Below are 19,780 nucleotides of genomic sequence, written 5' to 3' on the forward strand. Positions count from 1 at the left end.
ACTTGTTCGAAATTCTTACTTTTCCCTTTTTTAAAACCTCTACTTCATTTCCCTGCACTGTTAATTGATTTGGCGTACAGTGAAGGATTGTAGAATGGATGTAAAATTTTATACACAAATGAGTGATGCATTTAAGCCACTGGTCTTTTCAGTTTCTACAAAGTTCTGCTCTTTTCTGCCACAACTTATTTCTGAATATTTTTCTATTATATTAGCGCATCTAGATTCAGAAGTATTACTCAACGATTTTTTTAATTGTGATGTACTTAATAAAAAAGGATATCTATCACAGTTTGTGTATCTTAAAACAACTTTTAAAAAACTACTTTAAATGTATATATTTTGAAATATACATTTTATGTTTCAACATATGCAATATAGTAAGCTATTGTCCACAACTTACTGGTATTTATTTTTGAATGTGTAATAAAAATACTGTAAATATCTTAAATGACCACACTAATGCAACATAAAGATTGGAAAATATAAATATGTACTTCAGGGAATGGTTCCCTGCATGATCAGTCACCGCACAGCTCCTAATCATAGGTGCTGGAACTAGGGGTACTGGGGGTGCTGGCTTGAAGTGATTTCCATTATACACATGGTTTACAGTTTGGTTCAATGGCTCTTAGCACCGCAATATAAAAATTGTTCCAGAACCCCTGCTCCTAATTGCTGAACTGACTGTGATGGTCCATTCTCATGGAGCATTTGAGCATACTCCATCCCAGGGATGCAGAGCCTGAGCAAGAATTCTCCTGCAATTGATCCTCCTAGCTGTCATGTGGCCAGGCAGTAGAAGTGAGAGCCAGGAGACTCTTTTCTGGACTCTCAGTGGGCTCCCCAGCAGCCAGGCAATGTGGAAGAGGAGGAGGAAGAAGCTAACTGATTCAAATGTAAAGGAGAGGCAAAGAGGGGGACAGGAACAGGAGCTGTGTGAGAGGGACAGAGACCGGACATGGCAACAGGAGCAGAGGGGGAAAGGGACGGGGCAAAGGGGTGGAGATTTAAAATTAAGCCTATCTCACTGTTGGAGCAAAATGATTAAATCAATACAAACCTAATATTCTTTTTTAGGACAGTCTCCTTTTCACAGATAAATTGGTCTGCTTTTCAGCCCCTTCCTAAACTTTCACCAAAATGTTTACAGATAGAAGACTGATTACTGAAATATTGTACTATTATTCATGCAAATGGGACGATTCTGCTATTGTACTTTTTTTTAAAAGAAAAACATATCTCCAAGTCCATTCACTTCCAGATCGCATTTTCAGCAGCTAAAATTATTTAAGGGACTGCTAAGAGTGTGTACAGGAATTATGCCCTTTTAGTGGGGTTTTCCAAAATGCCTGCTCTGATTTTTGTTTGTCATCTCTCTGAAAAACCCAGAAAGTCCACTTTGAATATGTATGGAGCAGTAACCATTTACTGGTTATAGTGTCCTGATGACACACAGGCATTGTACCTAGTCAGGCAAACACTGGAATAAAAGTGTAATTGCATTTTTACAGTTTCAACTGATAATCTTGATATTGCAGTGGATTGCATCTTTCAACTCATTCCAAATGAACATCAGGGAGGGAGCCTGGATTTTTATGCATATTAGTCTGCCTGAAACGACTTTCAGCCTCTTGATCAAGACCTCCCAACACAACCCCATGAACAATTGGAGAGCTCCGCTGTATACCACATGAATTTTGTTTTCGCAGTTCAAAAACCTGCTATCAGAAGCAAGTCACTCAGAGTGCTCAGCAGCTCAGGATCACCCCGGGTAATTCTGAGTGTTTTCTACATTGAGTTCTGGTCTGTGCCTGCTTTAGTGTTTTATACAGAGCTCCTCTTTTACACGGCAAAAACAGCAGCCCCTGGGCAAATTTAATTTACACGTGAGGGTTATAGTTGTAAAGACATTTCCAACCCTCAGCATTGCAGAGTAAAGATTTTTTAGTGCACACCCTCCTTCTTTTCTAAAATAATATCCTTTCTTGCCTCTCCAAATAAATGTTTTCGCCTTGCTCTTATAAGGCTACTTAAAATGAATTTACATTGTCTCAGAATTCTCTCAACATAAACTTTTAGGTGCAAATGAGATGTACATTCTCTGAGCATTTCTTTACAATAGTGCCCGGACATCCCCCAGATTATTGGGGCCTTATTGTGCTAGGCAAAATGTATACTCCATAAAAAGACGTAGTCTGTGACCTGAAGAACTCAGTCTCACCTGGAGTAGATATGTTAGGTACCTTTTTTTAAATAGGCACTCTTCAGAGTAGAACCACACTTGAAAAGAGTGCATTTTTCAAAAAATGGTATATACCAACTACACACGTACACCTTTCAATTGGGGTCAATTGGGGTCAGGATCTTTGGTCCTGTCAAAGTCCCCTTTGCACCATGGGAGCAGTGCAACCAGCTCCCTCAAACTTGCAGCTGAGCCTTTCCCAAGACATAGAGAAATCTTTGACTGGTGTAAAACTGGTACAGCTGCTTTAACACAAGATGGAACAATTTTAAATAATAATTTCAATCATTTGGTGGTTTTGGTTGGCTGGTTGGTTTTAAATAATTGATTTTAGATCAAGTTGAGGCTTTGTAAAAACCAAAAATATTGAAAATTAAGGCCCTCACCCTCCAAACACTTCAATAGGTACTCACGTGAGTATTCCCCCTTGATTTCAGTCGGACAGCTTGTCCATAAGTTAAGCAAGTGCTAATTTCGCAGCATCAGGATCTAAATTGTATTTTATTAAAAAACATTACTATTAGTGGCATAAAATCTTTGTCACTTCAAAAGAAAATTGTTTCAGAGTTAATAAAGAAAAGCTGTTTAAACTTTCAATACATGAACAAAGTTATTGTGAATTTTTTGTACACACAGGCCAAAATGTTCAAAATAGGATTAGGCTCCTAAAAAGTGGTATTTTCAAAAGCACTGTGTGATTTAAGAGCAAACATCCTGACTTCAGACTGCAAACCCTAATGAAGGAGAACAGCACAGGCAAAGCATTTCAGTTTTCTTGACTTGTGGAAGTTCAATATGTTGGAAGGTGTTGGTTGCAAATGTAATATGGGCTATTTGTTTATCAATTTTGTATTGGAGTTTGTGGTGGTCTCACAATAAGGATGTTACTGTATTGGGCCCATAACTTATTTTTTAAAGCATAAATGGCCATTTTAAGTGTGAAACTTCTTAGTAAAAAAATCTATATAAAATTGAAAATGCTGCTAACAATTAGAAAACTAATTTAAAGAAACAAGTATAAATCATCCAAGTTAGCAATTAAAGGCTGTTAGAAAGGAAGAAAGCTAAGAACTAGCAACATGTAATTTAAATAAAATTTATTTTTAACAAGATATCATGATTTTTGTGCACCCTAGTTTTATATCGCCGGTTCCCTTGCCCTGTCCAGGTATAGGGGACATGCCAGGATTGGGAGAAGGGCTACAGGCCAAATCGTACAGCACTGTTATCAGTGTATTACAACAGTGCTTTAAATACTATTTTTATAACCTACTATGTACAATAATTTTACAATGATCTGTTCAACTTCTTTGTAACAGACCATTTAAAGAAACCTTTGGAAAACTATGTGGCTGGTTTACGCAAGGTACGTCTTATTCGCGCAAATAAAAGAGAGGGACTGGTTCGAGCTCGACTTCTGGGAGCTTCTCTTGCGAAAGGAGATGTTTTGACATTTCTTGATTGCCACTGTGAGTGTCATGAAGGGTGGCTTGAACCATTACTGGAAAGGTAAAGTTATACCAAATGTGCGTGTTTTTTTATTATAAACTTGAGAAAAAAGAGTCATCTGTTAAATTCCTGTGTTTTATAGAGGTATTGAAAATATCATCGTTAACCAATAGTTGCCACAATGTGATTTCTGAGAGAATTCAAGTATTTGCTATTTGAAGTGCAAGAGAATGGTAAATATTCAATTTATTTAACAGCAAATTTTGTTTCACTCGAGAACAGATTAATAGCTTAGTGGAATTAGAGGTTCGAAGATCCAATTTCCTTCTTCCTAAAGGAATGAAGGATTGTTGCCAGGAAGAGGGAACAACGTTTTATGTGGAACCCCGAACTTTTCACCTAATTTGGTGTTTGTGATTAGAACTGGGTAACGTTTTTTGGCCACAGCTTTTTTCACTGAAAAATGCATATTTGGGTTGGCCAAACATATTGCAAATTTGTGTCGATTTTGGCAGCTTATTTCTGTTGGGGAGAAAAGGGGATAAAATTCAGAAATGTCAAAATGGTGAGTTTCAATGTTTTCACAGTGAACAGTTTCAGCCTTTCAGGGTAGATTCACAAGGGGACTTGCATTCACAAATTGGAGGAGCTGGCAGTGGTGTTACCTCTTGCACACTATAGAGCAGGGGTGGGCAACCTGGGGCCCTGAGGCCGCACATGGCCTATCAGGATAATCCACTGGCGGGCCAACAGACAGTTTGTTTACATTTGCATGGCCACCCGCAGCTCCCAGTGGCTGCGGTTCACCACTCCCAGCCAATGGGAGCTGTGGGAAGCGGCAGCCAGCATGCCCCTGTGTCCCGCGCTGCTTCCCTCAGCTCCCATTGGCCAGGAATAGCGAACCTCAGTCACTGGGAGCTGCAGGCGACTGTGCAAATGTAAACAAATTGTCTGGCGGCCCGCCAATGGATTACCCTGACAGGCCACAGGTTGCCCACCATTGCTATAGACCAAGGATTAGGGCATTCACCTGGGAGGGACAGACTGGGCTCAAGTCCCTGCTCCAGATCAGGGAATCAAACCTGGGTCTCCCACATCCCAGGTGAGTGCCCTAACCACTAGGCTATGAAATATAGGAGGGAGCACTACCACTGTGACTTCTCCTCCTCCATTCTGTGAATGCTACTGGCATTGAAGTTGCCTTGTGAATCTAACCCTTTGCTATTAATAGAAAAGTCTAGAAGTGTCCAACCTCAAATGATTTTTTTTCCAATTGTTTGGACCTGCCAATGAATCAAAAAATAATTTATTTTCACAGCTCTGTTGGTGACCACATTGTCAGCCTGGTAAGGGACCAAGGAACAGTTCTAGAGATATTCAGTTCTAGACAGAGGTTCACTAATCTCAGTGCAAGATACACATAAGCAAGTTGGAAATAAGGGCAAAGAAGACCTTGCCTTCCTAGTTTTCAAGAAATCTATCCTTTCCATATACGTATGGAATAAAAAGGGCTGGGTCAGGCACTATGCAGAAGAGTTTCCAAAGGGACTGAATTAAGGTTGTGTGTACCCATGATGATTTGAGTCCTGTATACTCAGTGATGCTTTGATTTACAGCTGTCATTTGACACATATGCCACTTCCATCACAGAATGATGCAGAATCCAAGCCTTCATTTAACAGAACAAATCACGGAATACTGCATCTACATTACATAAAACCATTTGTAATACTATTGCAGCTGCATCCATATACTACACAATCTACCTTTTTTAATACATTTTTCCTAATGCGAATGGAGCCATAGATGTGCCCATAGCAGAGGTTAGCTTCTCTCAGGGTCTGTAAACAATGCCATACCTTTTTTCTTCTTTCTGCTCTCAAAGCCACATCCAGACCCCTTCTAATGCCAGAGCTACACTTGCAAATATTTACAATGCCTGCAACAGACTTTACGAAGATTGTATTGAAGATAGGAGACTATATTTAACCCTTCCCAAAGGCACCAGCTCTTGCTGAGGCTAAAGGACATGATCCTCACCCATTTAAAGTCACTAGAAAGACTCCCATTGAGTACAGTGGACTTTGAAGAAGGAGCCAAAAAGTACAACTTTACAAAAAACACAAGTGATATTTCCAAAACTGCCTTACCCGAAGGGGTGTGGGAGCATGCATCACGTTGACTTTCAATGGAAACATGCTCCTAAATTCCTTAGGCATGTTTGACGGCTTCCCACAAACTCACTGATTTTTTTTTAATTGACCCGTTACAAACAACCTGTCTGATTTGTTTCCCCTAAATTTAACCTCTGGGACAGGACCATGTATGGTAAATTCCAGATATATTAGATTAATTGTACCAGATTAAATGGGAAACAGCAAGAAAAGGTGATTAAAATCAGGATTTTAATACCAAGCGATTGAAGAAACAACCTGACCTAGGAAGAGGTATTCTGTAAGTAGTTTAGGTAGGCCAGAAGGTGGCAGTCTTAGGAAGGACTTTGGATGAATAGTCTGATTTTCTTTACTGAAAATGTAGTGAATTGCCTTCCATACAGCTCTATACAAATCAGCCTAATCAGGTGATCTCAGAATCTGGATCCCTTTTGTTGAGGATGGAACATGAATTAACTGTTTCTTACTTGTGTACTGAATATACTTTGGGTGATCTGGTTCAGTCTTAGTTTGCAGAAAAAGCAGATTGGTTTTTTGTTTGTTTGTTTGTTTGTTTGTTTATCTGCTTTCCTTTGTAATTACACCTGTGTGACAGGTACCTTTTTTTTTTTAAATATACAGCAAAATATTTCTATGATTGGATGGAAAAATGTTCAGTGTTTCTTCAAGTTATGTGTGGATCCCACTGTAAGTGCACATGCCTCTCATCATGTACATGAAAACAGAGCTGTTTTGATAAGCAGTGTCCATCAGGGCTGTGCATGCATCCTGTGCTTCCTCATACTCCCATATGAGCATGTGTCCATATAAAGGGCTGGGTGACTTCATCCCTCTGTTCTGCCTGCTAGTTCTTCACTCAGGCTAAACTTCAAAACTTTCTAAAGTTTTTGGAGCCACTTCTGATCTACTGTATTGGACCACCATGAACTGATGCAACCCATTAGGACTCAAGTCTATTATTCAGACTCTGCCTCCCATACATACATCTTTGTACAGAGCTCCTTCTCATGGCAGACTCAAAACCTTCAGGCTTCAAACCCTGTGCATCCAGCGATGGACTAATCCCTCTGAAGGATGGGCACAGTAGGTGTCTCTATTTGCCTGGGGGAATTGCACATTCAGAGAAGATGCTTGGTGTGCTTGTCTTCCTCTGCTAGAATGCGTAAGTCACGAAACACAAGGCTTAATCACCATCTGCTGGAACAGTCCATTAAGGTCTCCTCAGACCCTAAGGAAATGAGCTCTGGAATCCTGCTGGTGGACAAGCCAGCATGATCCAGCACCACACTGAGCAAGCAGGTGATGCCTAAGACTAGCATGGAGAAGATGGTGCTGAGGAAAGATCCAGCAGGTCTCAGTAGCAGCTGAAGTCAGGTACTGAGAGGGCCACTCCAAACATGGAGGCAGAAGCTCAAGAAGGAGTGCAGTGTCCTCCCATAAGGACAAACACTGCTAAGTCTCCGGAGAGGAATCCACCAAGCCATGCAGGGTGTCAAGGCCTGGGGAGAAGCAGCAACCTACAATGCAGCAACTCCTTCAGCACCAACCCCAGCTCCAGTGATGCACCCCTTAGATTTGACCCTGGCCTGAAGAAATGGGACACATCGACAGACCAAGCTGTCTCACCTCAGAGAATAAAAATCTGCTATAATGGTCAGGCTCTCTCACTGAACATCAAGGCACTCTCCTTCAGGGATGTGAACGGTGTTAGACTCACTGGAGCCCAGGGCAGAAGCTAAGCACTGGGCCCCCACCCTGCCTTCTTTATCTGCTCACACATTGGATTTCTGCAACGTTTCTGAAGCCCAAGCCCCGCTGCATGGGGCCCCCTGTGGTGTGCTGTCCTAGGCAATTGCCCTGCTTGCTGTACCCCTAATGCCAGCCCTTTGTACCATCTCTGAGGTCTGCAAAGCAGCTAAGTGAAGCAAGCCACTAACTTTTGGTAGACATTCTGCGCTTGACATGGCAGCCAGGTTGGATGCCAAATTCAGGAGAGTAGTGCTTCAGTCACTTGTTGACAGATACAGCTGAAATCCCTCACTTCCACAATTCAGGGAGGATACAGCTTGTCTGTCACCTACAGAGGGATTGTGCACACTGACACATATGCAAGGAAGCAACAGGTACCCTACAGTAACTATTTTTCTTGTGATGTTGTAGTCTGTGTGGGTCACACAGCACACCCTCCATTCCTGCTTTTAGGAATCTTTGGTGACATGGGCTTTGGGTTGTGAGGGAACTGAGGGAGCCACCCCGCCTTTTATGCTCTCATATACATAGGGCCCTACCAGTTTCACAGCCATGATAAACGCATCATGGACCATGAAATAAGCCCTTTCCCATGAAATCTGATTCCCCTGCTGCGCTGCTTCAAGGAGTGCCCCAGCCAGGGGGCTCCTAGCTCCAGCTGGGCTGGGGAGGGACAGGACTTGTCCATACGCTTCACAGCCGCTCTTGGGCGTGGGGAGCTCAGACCCACCTCCGGGAACCTCCTGCAGCTGCCGGAAGCAGGAGTCCAGCTCTGAAGGCAGCACAGAAGTGAGGGTGGCAATCCTGTGGACCCCCTCCCACAACAGGTTTGTGACCCCGCACAATCCCCTTTTGGGTTGGGACCCCCACAGTTACAACACTGTGTGAAATTTACCAGTTTTCAAATCCTATGGCTATGAGATTGACCATAATGGACCGTGAATTTGGTAGGGCACTATATATAGAAGCACTAGGAGACACAGGGCCCAAGTGCAGCCCCGATGGACACGGTTAACAAAAAAACCTCTGGTCTTGTGTGCATGAGGCACAGGTGCACCTACAGTGGGATCCACACTGACTACAATATCTCAAAGAACCACACCTACGGTAAGTAACTGTTCATTACTTGTATCCCAGTATATGTAAAATGGGAGTAAAATCTTTACTTTTGTATTAATAAACCCTTTCTTTAAACCTGCCATTTCTAGTTTCTACTAGTATCAACAAAAATAACTTTTTTTCTTTCTAAAATAATTTAGAATTGGGGAAGATGAGTCAGCAGTTGTGTGTCCTGTGATTGATGTGATTGAATGGAATACATTCGAGTACTTGGGAAATGCTGGGGAACCACAGATTGGAGGGTTTGACTGGAGACTGGTCTTCACTTGGCATGTTATCCCAGAGAGGGAGCAAAAAAAAAGAAGATCCAAAACTGATGTAATCAGGTGAATATTATTTTGATGTATCTTCATTTTAAATGTCAAATTTTATAAAATTTACAAATTTTAACTTCAGCTGAAGGTAAATAAAATAATTTGTATAACTGAGCACTTAGCATTCAACACTGAAACTGAAAATATAGAGTTTTAAAAAAAATGTTCTTTCTTTTTTTAATGTAGTTCCAGTCACCATGCTTTTGGCAAAATTTTGCTTTTAAAAAAGAAATCTGCATTACCTTTGCTATGTAAATTGTCATGAATGCTTTTACTCAGGAAGCCTTTCTTGCCATATGAAATAGGTTTAATGCTAAATCTAATGGAATACCAGAAGAATACTTGAAAAAGATAAGGAAAGGAGACTTGGAGAGAATAGCAAGTGACGATTTATGCACACAAATAAGAAGCTTGGCAAACAGGCAAGAGGCAATAGTTAAAATGAAATCATAAGGTTTGATAGTACTGAAACAGGCAGCCTAATTCATATATTAGCAGCTTATTGTCCTATTAAGAGAGCTTGAAAAATCCATTAATCAAGAGTGAGTAGGAATATTTCCTGTGTGAGTGCCATCAGTTTGTTCAGAATCTCAGCTTTTGATGATATTTAAAATAAAATTTAAAAAAAATCCCAATATGAAAAATGTAAACCAATGCAGTGATGTCTTTCTGTGTTTTCAGAGACACAGCTCTGGAGGAGACAGAGCAAGAGGGTGCATGCTGCTTAGGGCACTGGTGTATTATGGCCTGACAAGCAGTCTTGGTCCTTGGGCTAGTAGGTTTCGTATACATTTTTTAGACCTTGCCTATTAACACCAGTGGGTTTACTCAGAGTAGCTACGACTCCACATGAGTGATGGTGGCAGAATCAGGGCCTACGGGCTGATGAGTGCAACTATTCATTAATGAGTCCTTACTCCATCAAGTAGTCTCATTTAAGTAAATGGGACATACTCACATAGGTATGCATAAGGGTTGTAATAATGGGTCCTAAATGAGAAGCTAAAATGGGAAGGATACTGTCCTTAGGAGGAGACAGCAAAAGCAGTGAGGAGTAATGACACTATGTATGAAATGTATCACAGGCAACGGAAGACGTAAGAGGAAGAGGTTATGATAATCTATTAAGTAAAGCTGGGGAGTGTTGGCAGAAATAAATGATTAATTGTATGTGGTTAGCATAGGCCAACGAACATGGAGCTACTGGAGAAGGCTTTTCTTGAGGAAGGCTACGTCAGCTCATATGGAAAGAAGTAATTCTGCAAGATCAGGCTGTATCTACAGGTTCAAATCTAGATAGTGATGGTTCTCCCTTTATTCTCAAGCTAAATTGGACCAGATCCTCAGTTGATGTAAACTAGCATAGCTCCACAAACTTCAGTTAGCTACAGTGTTTTACACCAGCTGAGGATCTGGCCCACAGAATTCTGTGTGGAAGTTTTAGATAAGACTTTAAACAAACATCCCACACAACAAACATATCTTCAATTTGAGCTCATGATGCATTTTTTGGAAGAGATAGGGTTTGCCCAGGGTGATTGTACTAAATGGCCACTGATCCCTGCAGTTGTATAACATCCTGTGTGTTGCTGGGTGGCTGCTGCCCTCCACCTTGGAGGCGTCTCCAGTTCAGCAGTGGATAGTATGCTCCAGGAACAGTATTTGTATCCTCAGCATTTAATTAGTGGCCCCTGCCTTTATTTACAACCTATCCTCCAAAGCCTTCATCAAATACAGAATTATTCATTTCTTCCTAGGCTTTTTAGGGCTCTTGTCACCAGAATATCTGAGTGCCTCACAAACATTAAAGAATTTATCTCCTCTGAGAGATGAGACCATTATTTTTTAAAGATGGAGAAACTAAGACAGTAGTGCAGTACTTCTCAACATATTTTGGTTCACAACCCCCAAAAATAGTTTAAACATACGTATTCCACAGCTCACTAAGTCACAAGATCCTTTGGCCACAAAAGTTTGTAGGATTATTTTTTATCGTGGTAAAAAATGGGTAGTTTTGGGGTGCTGGGTAGGAAATGTTTGGGCTTATGGGGCTGCTGCTAAGAGATAATACAAGGCTCTGGGGATTATGGATCTTGGATAAGGGTATATAGTTAGCTGAGGGAGCAATAGTGTTGGGTGGGGGAACTGGCTTCTGTTTGTGGGGGGACAAGTGCTGGAGTGAGGCAGGAGAGTTGGCTGCTGGTGGAGGTTCTTCTGTCTTTTCTGCCTCACCTTGCTCCACCGGAACAGCATGCAGCTACAGGGCAGAGAACGTGCTGCTGCAATGGGTTGCCTGTTCGACCTCATTTTGACTTATTAATGTGAATTGATCACTACGCTAAAAATGTAGTAGTAGCCTAGGTGTAGTGATCACAACCTAATTAAATTTGTTATGTGCAAGAAGAATATAGTCCTGACAGCAATATATGTATTTGCTGCTTTAAAAGGGCCAACTCTTCCCACAGCTGAAAACAATTTATAGACAAAATTATATACATTCTATGTAGATAGCATTGCTCCACTGGAAACAACAGACTTAGATTTCCTTGGCAGACTTCTTGACTCAGAATCTGTCAAAATGGCGATTTATGTCACATTTTGGCCTCTCCAGTTACATTAGTTAGGCACTGTCAACAAATTTAAAAAAAAAACACTTGAGAGCATATCCTTTCAAGGGTTATACCCACTTTAGGGGCTTAATCCATTGAAGTCTGAGAGTTTTGTCATTGACTTAAGTGGGAGCAAGATTAAGCCCTTATTTTGTTGAAGGCAAGAGGCATGTATTTTCATTCATTACAAAGCAACTGTGTCCTGTGGTGACACTAAAATATACCTTGCTTTATCTTAATGTTATATTTACTTTCCCAGAATTTTTTTTGCAAGTCCATTCTTAATGCTTAAGTATTATATCACTAGGATACTTACCTGATGTGTTGTCTATTGTTGCTTTGTAACTAGAGAACAATTAAGAAAATAGTAGATGTATGTGTAGATTCCTTCCCCACACCCAATCCAGAATGATTTTTCTCTTGCATAGGTCTCCAACCATGGCTGGTGGATTGTTTGCTGTCAGCAAGAAATATTTTGACTATCTTGGCTCTTATGACACAGGAATGGAAGTATGGGGAGGAGAAAACCTTGAATTCTCATTTAGGGTAAGTGACACAATCAGCAATTTTGTTGGAAGGTAAAAACTGGCTTTATCTTACACTTGCTTCTTTACATCTTCTGCACAGGGAGGTAGGCTTAACATAGAGCTCTGTAAACGTGGCAGTATTTGCACAGAGATTTCCAAGAGTTTGTTTACATCATTCTTATGCTCCAGAAATTATACTTACCCCCACAGTGGTCATTTTGGAAGCAAAATGTGCAGAAATGTACTTTTATTGAGAAAGTCAGTGTGAAATTTTGAGAAGTGGGATGATGGCCATCTTTGAAATTTGCCTTTGGTGGACTGTGAAGTAAGGAGAGAGGATGGGAGGAAAGAGAGAAGTTTATAGCTATATTGACCCATACCTGGAACTTCTATAGTGGTTGGAGTGAGAGGGAAAGTGGGAGGAGAGAAAGATACAGCAGCTATTGATAGAGCAGAGGCCAGACCGTGCTCCTTCAAAGCTTTACCCAGTTTGACTTTAGGAATAGACTGGGGGCATCAACAGCAAACCCCTTGCGAAGATGGTGAAAAGGGATGATCTGCATACCTCCATCGCAATAAATTGGGGTCACTACCAAGAGGGCTCTCTTAAAGAGCACCCACAAAGCAGTGTACTGTGCAACAGGATGATGGTTGTGCAGTTCAGAGATGGGAGAACTGCCATGCATGAAGTAGTAGCATCTCACGGGTGAGTGGGTCTGGCTAGTCTCTCCAGGGATAGCATTCGGAGAATAATCAAGGTAGATGGCTATGCTAGAGTGGGAAGGGTTCTTGGTACAGAAGGAGGGAGGAGATACAGGCCAACACATTTTGATGGCAAAGGGGCTTCTTGTCCTCTACTTTTTCTGTGATTACTGGTACTGCTGCAGTTTTCCAAGTGAGCACTGGCTGTTCATGCTTTAGCCCGTGTGGTCCTCCTCTTGCTAGAGGTGCATTGTTAACTTGTAGTCCAACTTAAGGTCACATTATCAGCTTGTGTGGGCTTCAGAACTGGGTACTTGGGATTTTATTGTTTTTGCTCATCACCAGAAAAGACTTCTGGCAATATTGATATCTCTGTGGTAAATCACTCTTTTTTGTTGCACAGCTTGTCTCAGAATTGATTACTCATGGGTTAATGCCCGCCGCCTGTGGAATCTGGAGGTGGTCCATTATTGTTGCTGGAGCCTCCAGAACTAAGCTCCACCCTTCAGTTTAGGCCACCAGATATTCTGCTTCTGGTGATGGAACAAGTTGGTGGTGCAGTTTCTCCTATTTTCTTTGAAAACCTTTTTATTTTTATTCATTTTTGTGCAGTGGTGACTTAGTCTTCCTCTTCGGTTTCCTCCACCCCTAGATTAGGTTTCAACCACCTGGATGTGTCACTGCAGCACCCTCCTGCCAGCCTCCTCTGGCCCCACTCAGGCATGGCTGAGCTGTCCTGCAAACACCTGGCTTAAATCTAATGTGAGGGAGCACTTACAGGCTCTGCCAGGGGTGAAATATGCCCTGCCTGTTCCCAGGGCCAGGGGCTCGGAGTCAGACTGGCATGCTAGGTCCCCACCCTGCTCTGTGAAGTCATGACTTCAAAGCACAAAAGCCCACTTGGGGTTTCTGAGCTTTGGGAAAAGAACCTAAGGACAAAGAGAAAGCTATCTGGCCAGCTTAGTGGGCAAGTCCTACAAAAGAGCTGGGCTGGAGGTGGAAAAACCCTGATCCAGATACTGAAGAGGGTCCTCCGCTCCTTGGGGAAAGTAGCAGGGCTCCTACCCAGCTCCCCTTCCTCCCACTACGAATTGGGGGAGTTTCATGACACTCAGGGTAAGTGCTGCAAACCCTGGAGATTCCCAAAAGGCAAAAGCAAATGTGTCCTTCGCAAGGCAATAATAAATATTGTTGCAGTGATAATCAGGAGTTTAACCCCTTCTCCTTTACCTTCTCCCACTGAGAGTGTGTTTGCTGGGGCTTTTCTCTTACACAGATGCCGTCTCACAAGGCTCTGTACCATGCTCACTGCTCCCCACCCCCTTGCAGCATGTCTGGGCATGTGAAGAAGCCTGTCCCCACTGTACAGCCCTGCTTCAGGCTGCAGCCTACTGGAAATTGTGCCTGGCTGGCTCCCAGCCCAGGGACCCTCACTCTGCTGGGGACGGGCTAAGAGTCAGGCAGCAGTGGAATGGGATTTGTGCCTTGTGATCATCAGCCAGCCCTCGCTCTGCCAGGGACAGGGGCCTCCCTTTCTCCACCTCTCCCCTGCTTCAAGGCTGGCTCTGCACACAGGCCTTATGAGCAGCAGGCAGTCTGTGCCCAGACCAGAGGCACTTGCCAATTCCACTCCCCACAAAGCTGCACCTTCATGGGATTACAGGGAGGCAAGTGAGAATTCCCTTCTCATGATCAGATGATCCTGACTGACTGAAGAAAGCCCTGAGTGGTACTAGGTTGCTCCTACAGCACTTACCGGGGTGCTAACCACCCTGGGGGAGCAGGCAGACAGCCTTTCAGCTCCCACGGACATTTTCACAACTGAGGTATGTGTATCAGTACCCTCCTCTGTTATGTGGTCCCCAGGCCAGGGTGAACATTGTACTACCGTCCTCCTGTAAACAGTCAGGAGAAGAAATACCACATATGCATCACAAAAAAACAAACACCTACTGGAATTTTCCAGCACAGTACACCAGTGTCTTTCAAGTAACTCATTAATACTAATAAAACATCTTCCCTTTCAAGCTTTATTAGATACATGGTTTCCCATTGATGCCTCCTTTGAGGACATCATAAGATCCAAATGGGGACATCTGATTAAACCAAATGTTAAACTAACACATTTGTACATAAACAAAGAAATTTCATACATTTTGGGAGTCTAAAGGTGCGGCAGTAGCTGTACCAGTGAAAGACATAATCACACCATCTGAAGGGGACTTTCTTCCAAAAGACCTCATAGACTACAGTAGTGATGGCACACAGCACAGCAATTTCAAAGCCTCAGCAATAGCCTTTCAAACCAAAGGTTTTTCATATATTTAGTAAGGAAAGCCTACTGTGCGGCAAATAAGTGACTCATTGTCTGAAGGAATGATCCTTGCTTGGATTGGGACATCTTGGGTTCTGTCTTGGTTAAGATGTGATTTGTGACAAGCAATGGTTCTAACTTGGCGGTTGCAAGGAAGCCATGTTATACCCACAAATAGCCATTGTTCATCCTAAATGGATATCTTGTGCAAACTTGCAGGTGAGGAGCCATTGGGGGAAAATCAGAGAAACTAGTAGCTGGGCTTGCAAAGAGGCCTCAGCCCTCATTGTCGAAGCCAGGATAGCAATCTATTGTTGGTTACAAACACCAGTGGTATCCAAGAAGGGACTATTACCCTCACAGAGAGAAAAATCTGGAGCAGTGAAGCTTACAAAGCAACCTAGAAAAACTGTCTTCCAACCACCAAAATCCTCATTATGGAAAGACAAAGAGCATTTGCGTACAAGCGTTCACATTTCCTGTACAGGAAGTTTCTTCCTTCTGATCCACCCTCATAACCTAGAGCTTTAAGTGGCTGGTTGTAGTCACAGCAAGGCACAGGCTGCATGTTATGCACCTATACCCATGCACGGACAACATGCCAATCAGTACTCTGTCCAGAGAAAAAGACCCATTCTGAAATGAACAGCTGCTGGAAAGGATTCATAGCCACCAGTTCTTCAAAATCCAGAGGAGCTTTTGATCACAGTGCAGAGAATTGCTCATCCAGGGCTCAAAACAGACATGGCTCTGGTTGTAATTTTACCACAATGATAAAGATGTGCAAAGATCCAAAATTTCATCACATCAAACATTTCCTGAGGATCCTCAGTAGCCAATTATCTCCAATGGTTGGGATTCCTAGTGCCATGCATCCGCTTTGGCCCCTTTGAGGGGATTTCTCAAAATGCACCTGAAAAAATTATTTCTGAGGACATAGAATCATGCACTTGATGCAACGTAAAATTAGGAGTCATTCTCAGATCACAGCTGAATGCCTCTTTGTGGGGAGGTAAGGTAAGTACATACAACATGCTGAAAGCCAGCTCAGCTTTCACTCTAGACCTTTGCATATTCTCTGTGGCAGCAAGCATACTTGGAAAACAAATTTCCAAAATCTCACAGTATATGTCCTTTTAGTTTATTTCAACACCTCTATCAGGGTGTATCTTTAAAAACAAAAAGAAGAAAAACCCACAAACATATGGATCAGGTTCTGTCTGTGACAGTGACTAGTACCAGCTGCATCAGTAGAAGGTGCAAGAAACCATGTATTGAGCAATTATGATAGTTGCAGAGGAAGTCTTCTCCTACTTCCTGGTTGAGATTGGCTTATGATTGGGCATGAGTGTTGATATCCTTTCTGAAACATGTAAAGTAAACATGCCATGCCAATGGAAATAATTCCTGGGTAAAGAAGAATCTGCTGCTTTTCAAGACAGTTTACATAAAGGATACGAAAAGAGGAAAAGGGAGAATTGTGGTCCTCCTCCTAGTCCAAAGGCCCAGAAGGAACTTTGCACTTCCTAGAGAGTCAAGGACTCCACATTGTACCTGCGGAAAACATAAGAGCTCTTGAAGCAGAGATTCCTTCATTCAGACTGTGAACACCTAGAGCTAACAGCCTGGGTATCAGAAGAGAAGTGTAGGTCAGCATGGATCCTCCATTCTCCCTTGGAAATTCTGGAGTAGGCTTCCAAGGCAGGGGTATGGAATCCCCGTTACTGGAGGCTTTTAAGAACAGATTGGGCAAACACCTGTTAGAGATGATCTAAGTTTACATGGTCCTGCCTCAGGGCAGGGGGCTGGACTTGACAACCTCTTGAGGTCCTTCCAACTTTATATTTCTATGATTCTGTGGCTAACCTCTCATACAGTTTGGTATCCAGACAGAACTCAACCAGGATATTTCACTCCTTGATCTGGTCAAAATAACATTTCTAGTGTGAGGGGAAACAAAGCTCTTTGGGGGCAGCAGCTGTGTTTGTTTAATACCCAGCCTAATGGGGCCCTAACCTCTCATAGCTTATTGTAACACAAGTATTATAATAATCTCAAAGCTCTGGTGATCTCAGCTACACTAGTGTTTTTCCAGGCGGGTTGGTGTGCGTCCTGTAACCAGGCACTGTAGAAACATGAGTACCAGCTATAGTGACATTTTATAGCCAGGCACATCAGATCTTCCCTTTGGGTATCAGATGCCAAGTTTAATCATAGTGACAAATTAGACAAGCTTGTGGCTGGTCTTTCTGGTGCCCATTACCTCTGAAAGGCAAGTTTGAGAATTTGTTCCCACATCCCTACAAGAACCACACTGCCTTGAGGAAGGGGTTATCCTTATAGCTCCAGAAATCTTTCTCTTCAAAGTAAGTTCCTCTTTTTCACAATTCCTGGGAAACAGTTCTCCCATCACTGTGTTCTAACACCTGGAAGGTTGTGGCATAAATGGACTAGAGCTTTAAAGATATATTTCAAGCATATGGAGTACATATGCCAACTGCACCCTGTTCATCTCATTCTGTCCAAAATGCCAAGGCTGACGGCCTCCAGGTTGCTGCAGGCAAGACGTAAAAATTCTGCACCAGTTGGCATGCTACGCATCTGGGAAACAATTCACTGCAGTCCCTTTAGGCACGGAGGGAAAAGTGTCTGAGTCTCCTCTGTGGAAGATTTGCAAAGTAAGTTTCCATTCCTCTGCAGAGGCATCCTTTGGTAAGAAGGGGCTACTGGGTTGGTTCCCACATAATTCCTTAGTTTATACTACTCTTGCTTTATATGGGGAGAACTTCCATTCCTGCCTGTTACTGTACAATAATGATTAAACTCTGCTTATCCTTTCCCTCCTACATCTGGTATTTACTGATCACTACATCCCCTGAGTAATGAACGAGGAGAGAAGCTGTGCAGCCAAATGAGAATTTTCATACCTGATAAGTTTATTTTATGTCTGTCAGCACCTTCTCTCCGAATTCAACCCAACCTGGTAGTCTGGTAAATGAACAGAATATAAATTGAAAATTTTCTCTAAAGGGAGGCTTAGACATATATTGGGTTAAGGTTAATTTAATACATTATACCAAGTTGCCAAACCACTAAGGTAAGGCTGGAGTGTTTCTACAACTGTGGAAGAACTCTTCTCCTGGCCCAGTTTGAGGGTGGAGCTTAGTCCTGAAGCATCCAGTAGCAACAATATTGGATCACCTCCGAATTCCATAGCTGGTGGGGGCATTTACCCATTCGTAATGAATTCAGAGAGATGCTGCTAAGAGAAAGAAAAAGGATCAAATACAAAATTTCTCATTTTTTCCCCCTCTTACCCTGTGACAATGGATTTAAGTAATAGACAGTTTTATGGTGACATCTACTGAAGCAAGGAGGCAGAGAGTTCCATTAATCTCCTGAAGCCTGGAGTGTCTTTCTACAGTTTGCTTTTCCTCCTAACTTTGGAAAAAAGTAATCTTCACTACTGCTCTCTCCTGCCTGATTCTGTAGTGCAGGGACCAAGAAGACAGGATAAAAATGAAGAAGGGGGTTAAAAAGAAAAGGACAGAAGTCTGATGGCTTTGTTTCAAATTGGACGGAGAGGATGGAAGGCAATCTTCCAAACTCTGAGGCCAAGTACCCCACCTTCTCAGTCAGGGCCAGCCATTGTCTGATGTCACAACTCCTTCCTCTGCATAAAGATGGAGTGAGGAAGGTGTCACCTGCAGGCAGAAATTGCATTTTTCACATGGGGAATACAAGAGTTGTCTAGCTGGATGGTTAGAATTGCATGAAGGCAGGGAAACACCAGAGGGCCCTTTGCTAGGTTGTACCTCGAGGGAGCCCCTTTTGAATGAGGTTGGGTTCCTCTCTCATCCCAAGATATCCTTTCCTGGATATTGGTATCTCTGTAGAGCCAGTTTGGAGTTTGAGGTGTGGTCCTCTGGCTGTTTGTCTCAGGGAGGACGTCCTATTCTGGGGAGGCATAAAGCAGTTCAAACAAAAATAGCCCTGCACCCCATCAAATGGCTCACCCTGTGGTTTCCTGCAAGGCAAAATATAAGTAGTCTCTGCGAAGGGGGCCTGGACTCCTAATCCCATGTGTCCAAAGGACCCTGAAGTTCCTAAAAAGGAAAACAAAACAAAAATGGTCCCTCTACTCTTCAGCATCTTCCCTGATAAGCAGCCCCTGCTCTGTGGAGTCTGGGAGCCCTGTGTTCTAGCTCTGCTCATCTCAGATTGCCACCCTGGACTGGACTTGGATCCTCCCTTTTAAGGACCCACTGCTCTCCAGGTGCAACAGGCCTCACAGATGCACCAGGTTGAGGCTGATTGTGTCCAAAGAATGTCTTTAACATCTTCCTGACTGGAGTGCAGGAATCTGCCCACCACAGTCTCCAACAGGCTGAATCTAGAGCAGCAGAAATTCCTGCAGGACCTGAAAGAACAGAAGCAGAAGGGGGATCTCCCAGGGTGGGGCACAGAAGGCAGCTGGGGACAGAAGAAATACCCCTCAGAGAAGGATTTCTCAGAATTGGGAGCAGAAGGAGACCTCCAGTTCTGGAACTCATGGCTCTATAGAGGCAGAGAAAGGTA

The 19,780-nt window shown here is 42.8% G+C and overlaps 1 protein-coding gene across 1 annotated transcript in view; it reads left to right on the forward strand.

Annotated features, from left to right (window-relative positions):
• GALNT12 (polypeptide N-acetylgalactosaminyltransferase 12) overlaps window positions 1-19,780 on the forward strand; it is an 85,121-nt gene that overhangs the window by 20,556 nt on the left and 44,785 nt on the right. Inside the window, exons 3-5 of the mRNA XM_048839472.2 lie at window positions 3,565-3,754; window positions 8,877-9,062; window positions 12,088-12,205. Of these exons, the coding sequence (XP_048695429.1) occupies window positions 3,565-3,754; window positions 8,877-9,062; window positions 12,088-12,205 (494 nt within the window). The remainder of the gene's footprint in view (window positions 1-3,564; window positions 3,755-8,876; window positions 9,063-12,087; window positions 12,206-19,780) is intronic.

Source organism: Caretta caretta, chromosome 2 (assembly GCF_965140235.1).
Source record: "Caretta caretta isolate rCarCar2 chromosome 2, rCarCar1.hap1, whole genome shotgun sequence".
Lineage (NCBI taxonomy): Eukaryota > Metazoa > Chordata > Testudines > Cheloniidae > Caretta > Caretta caretta.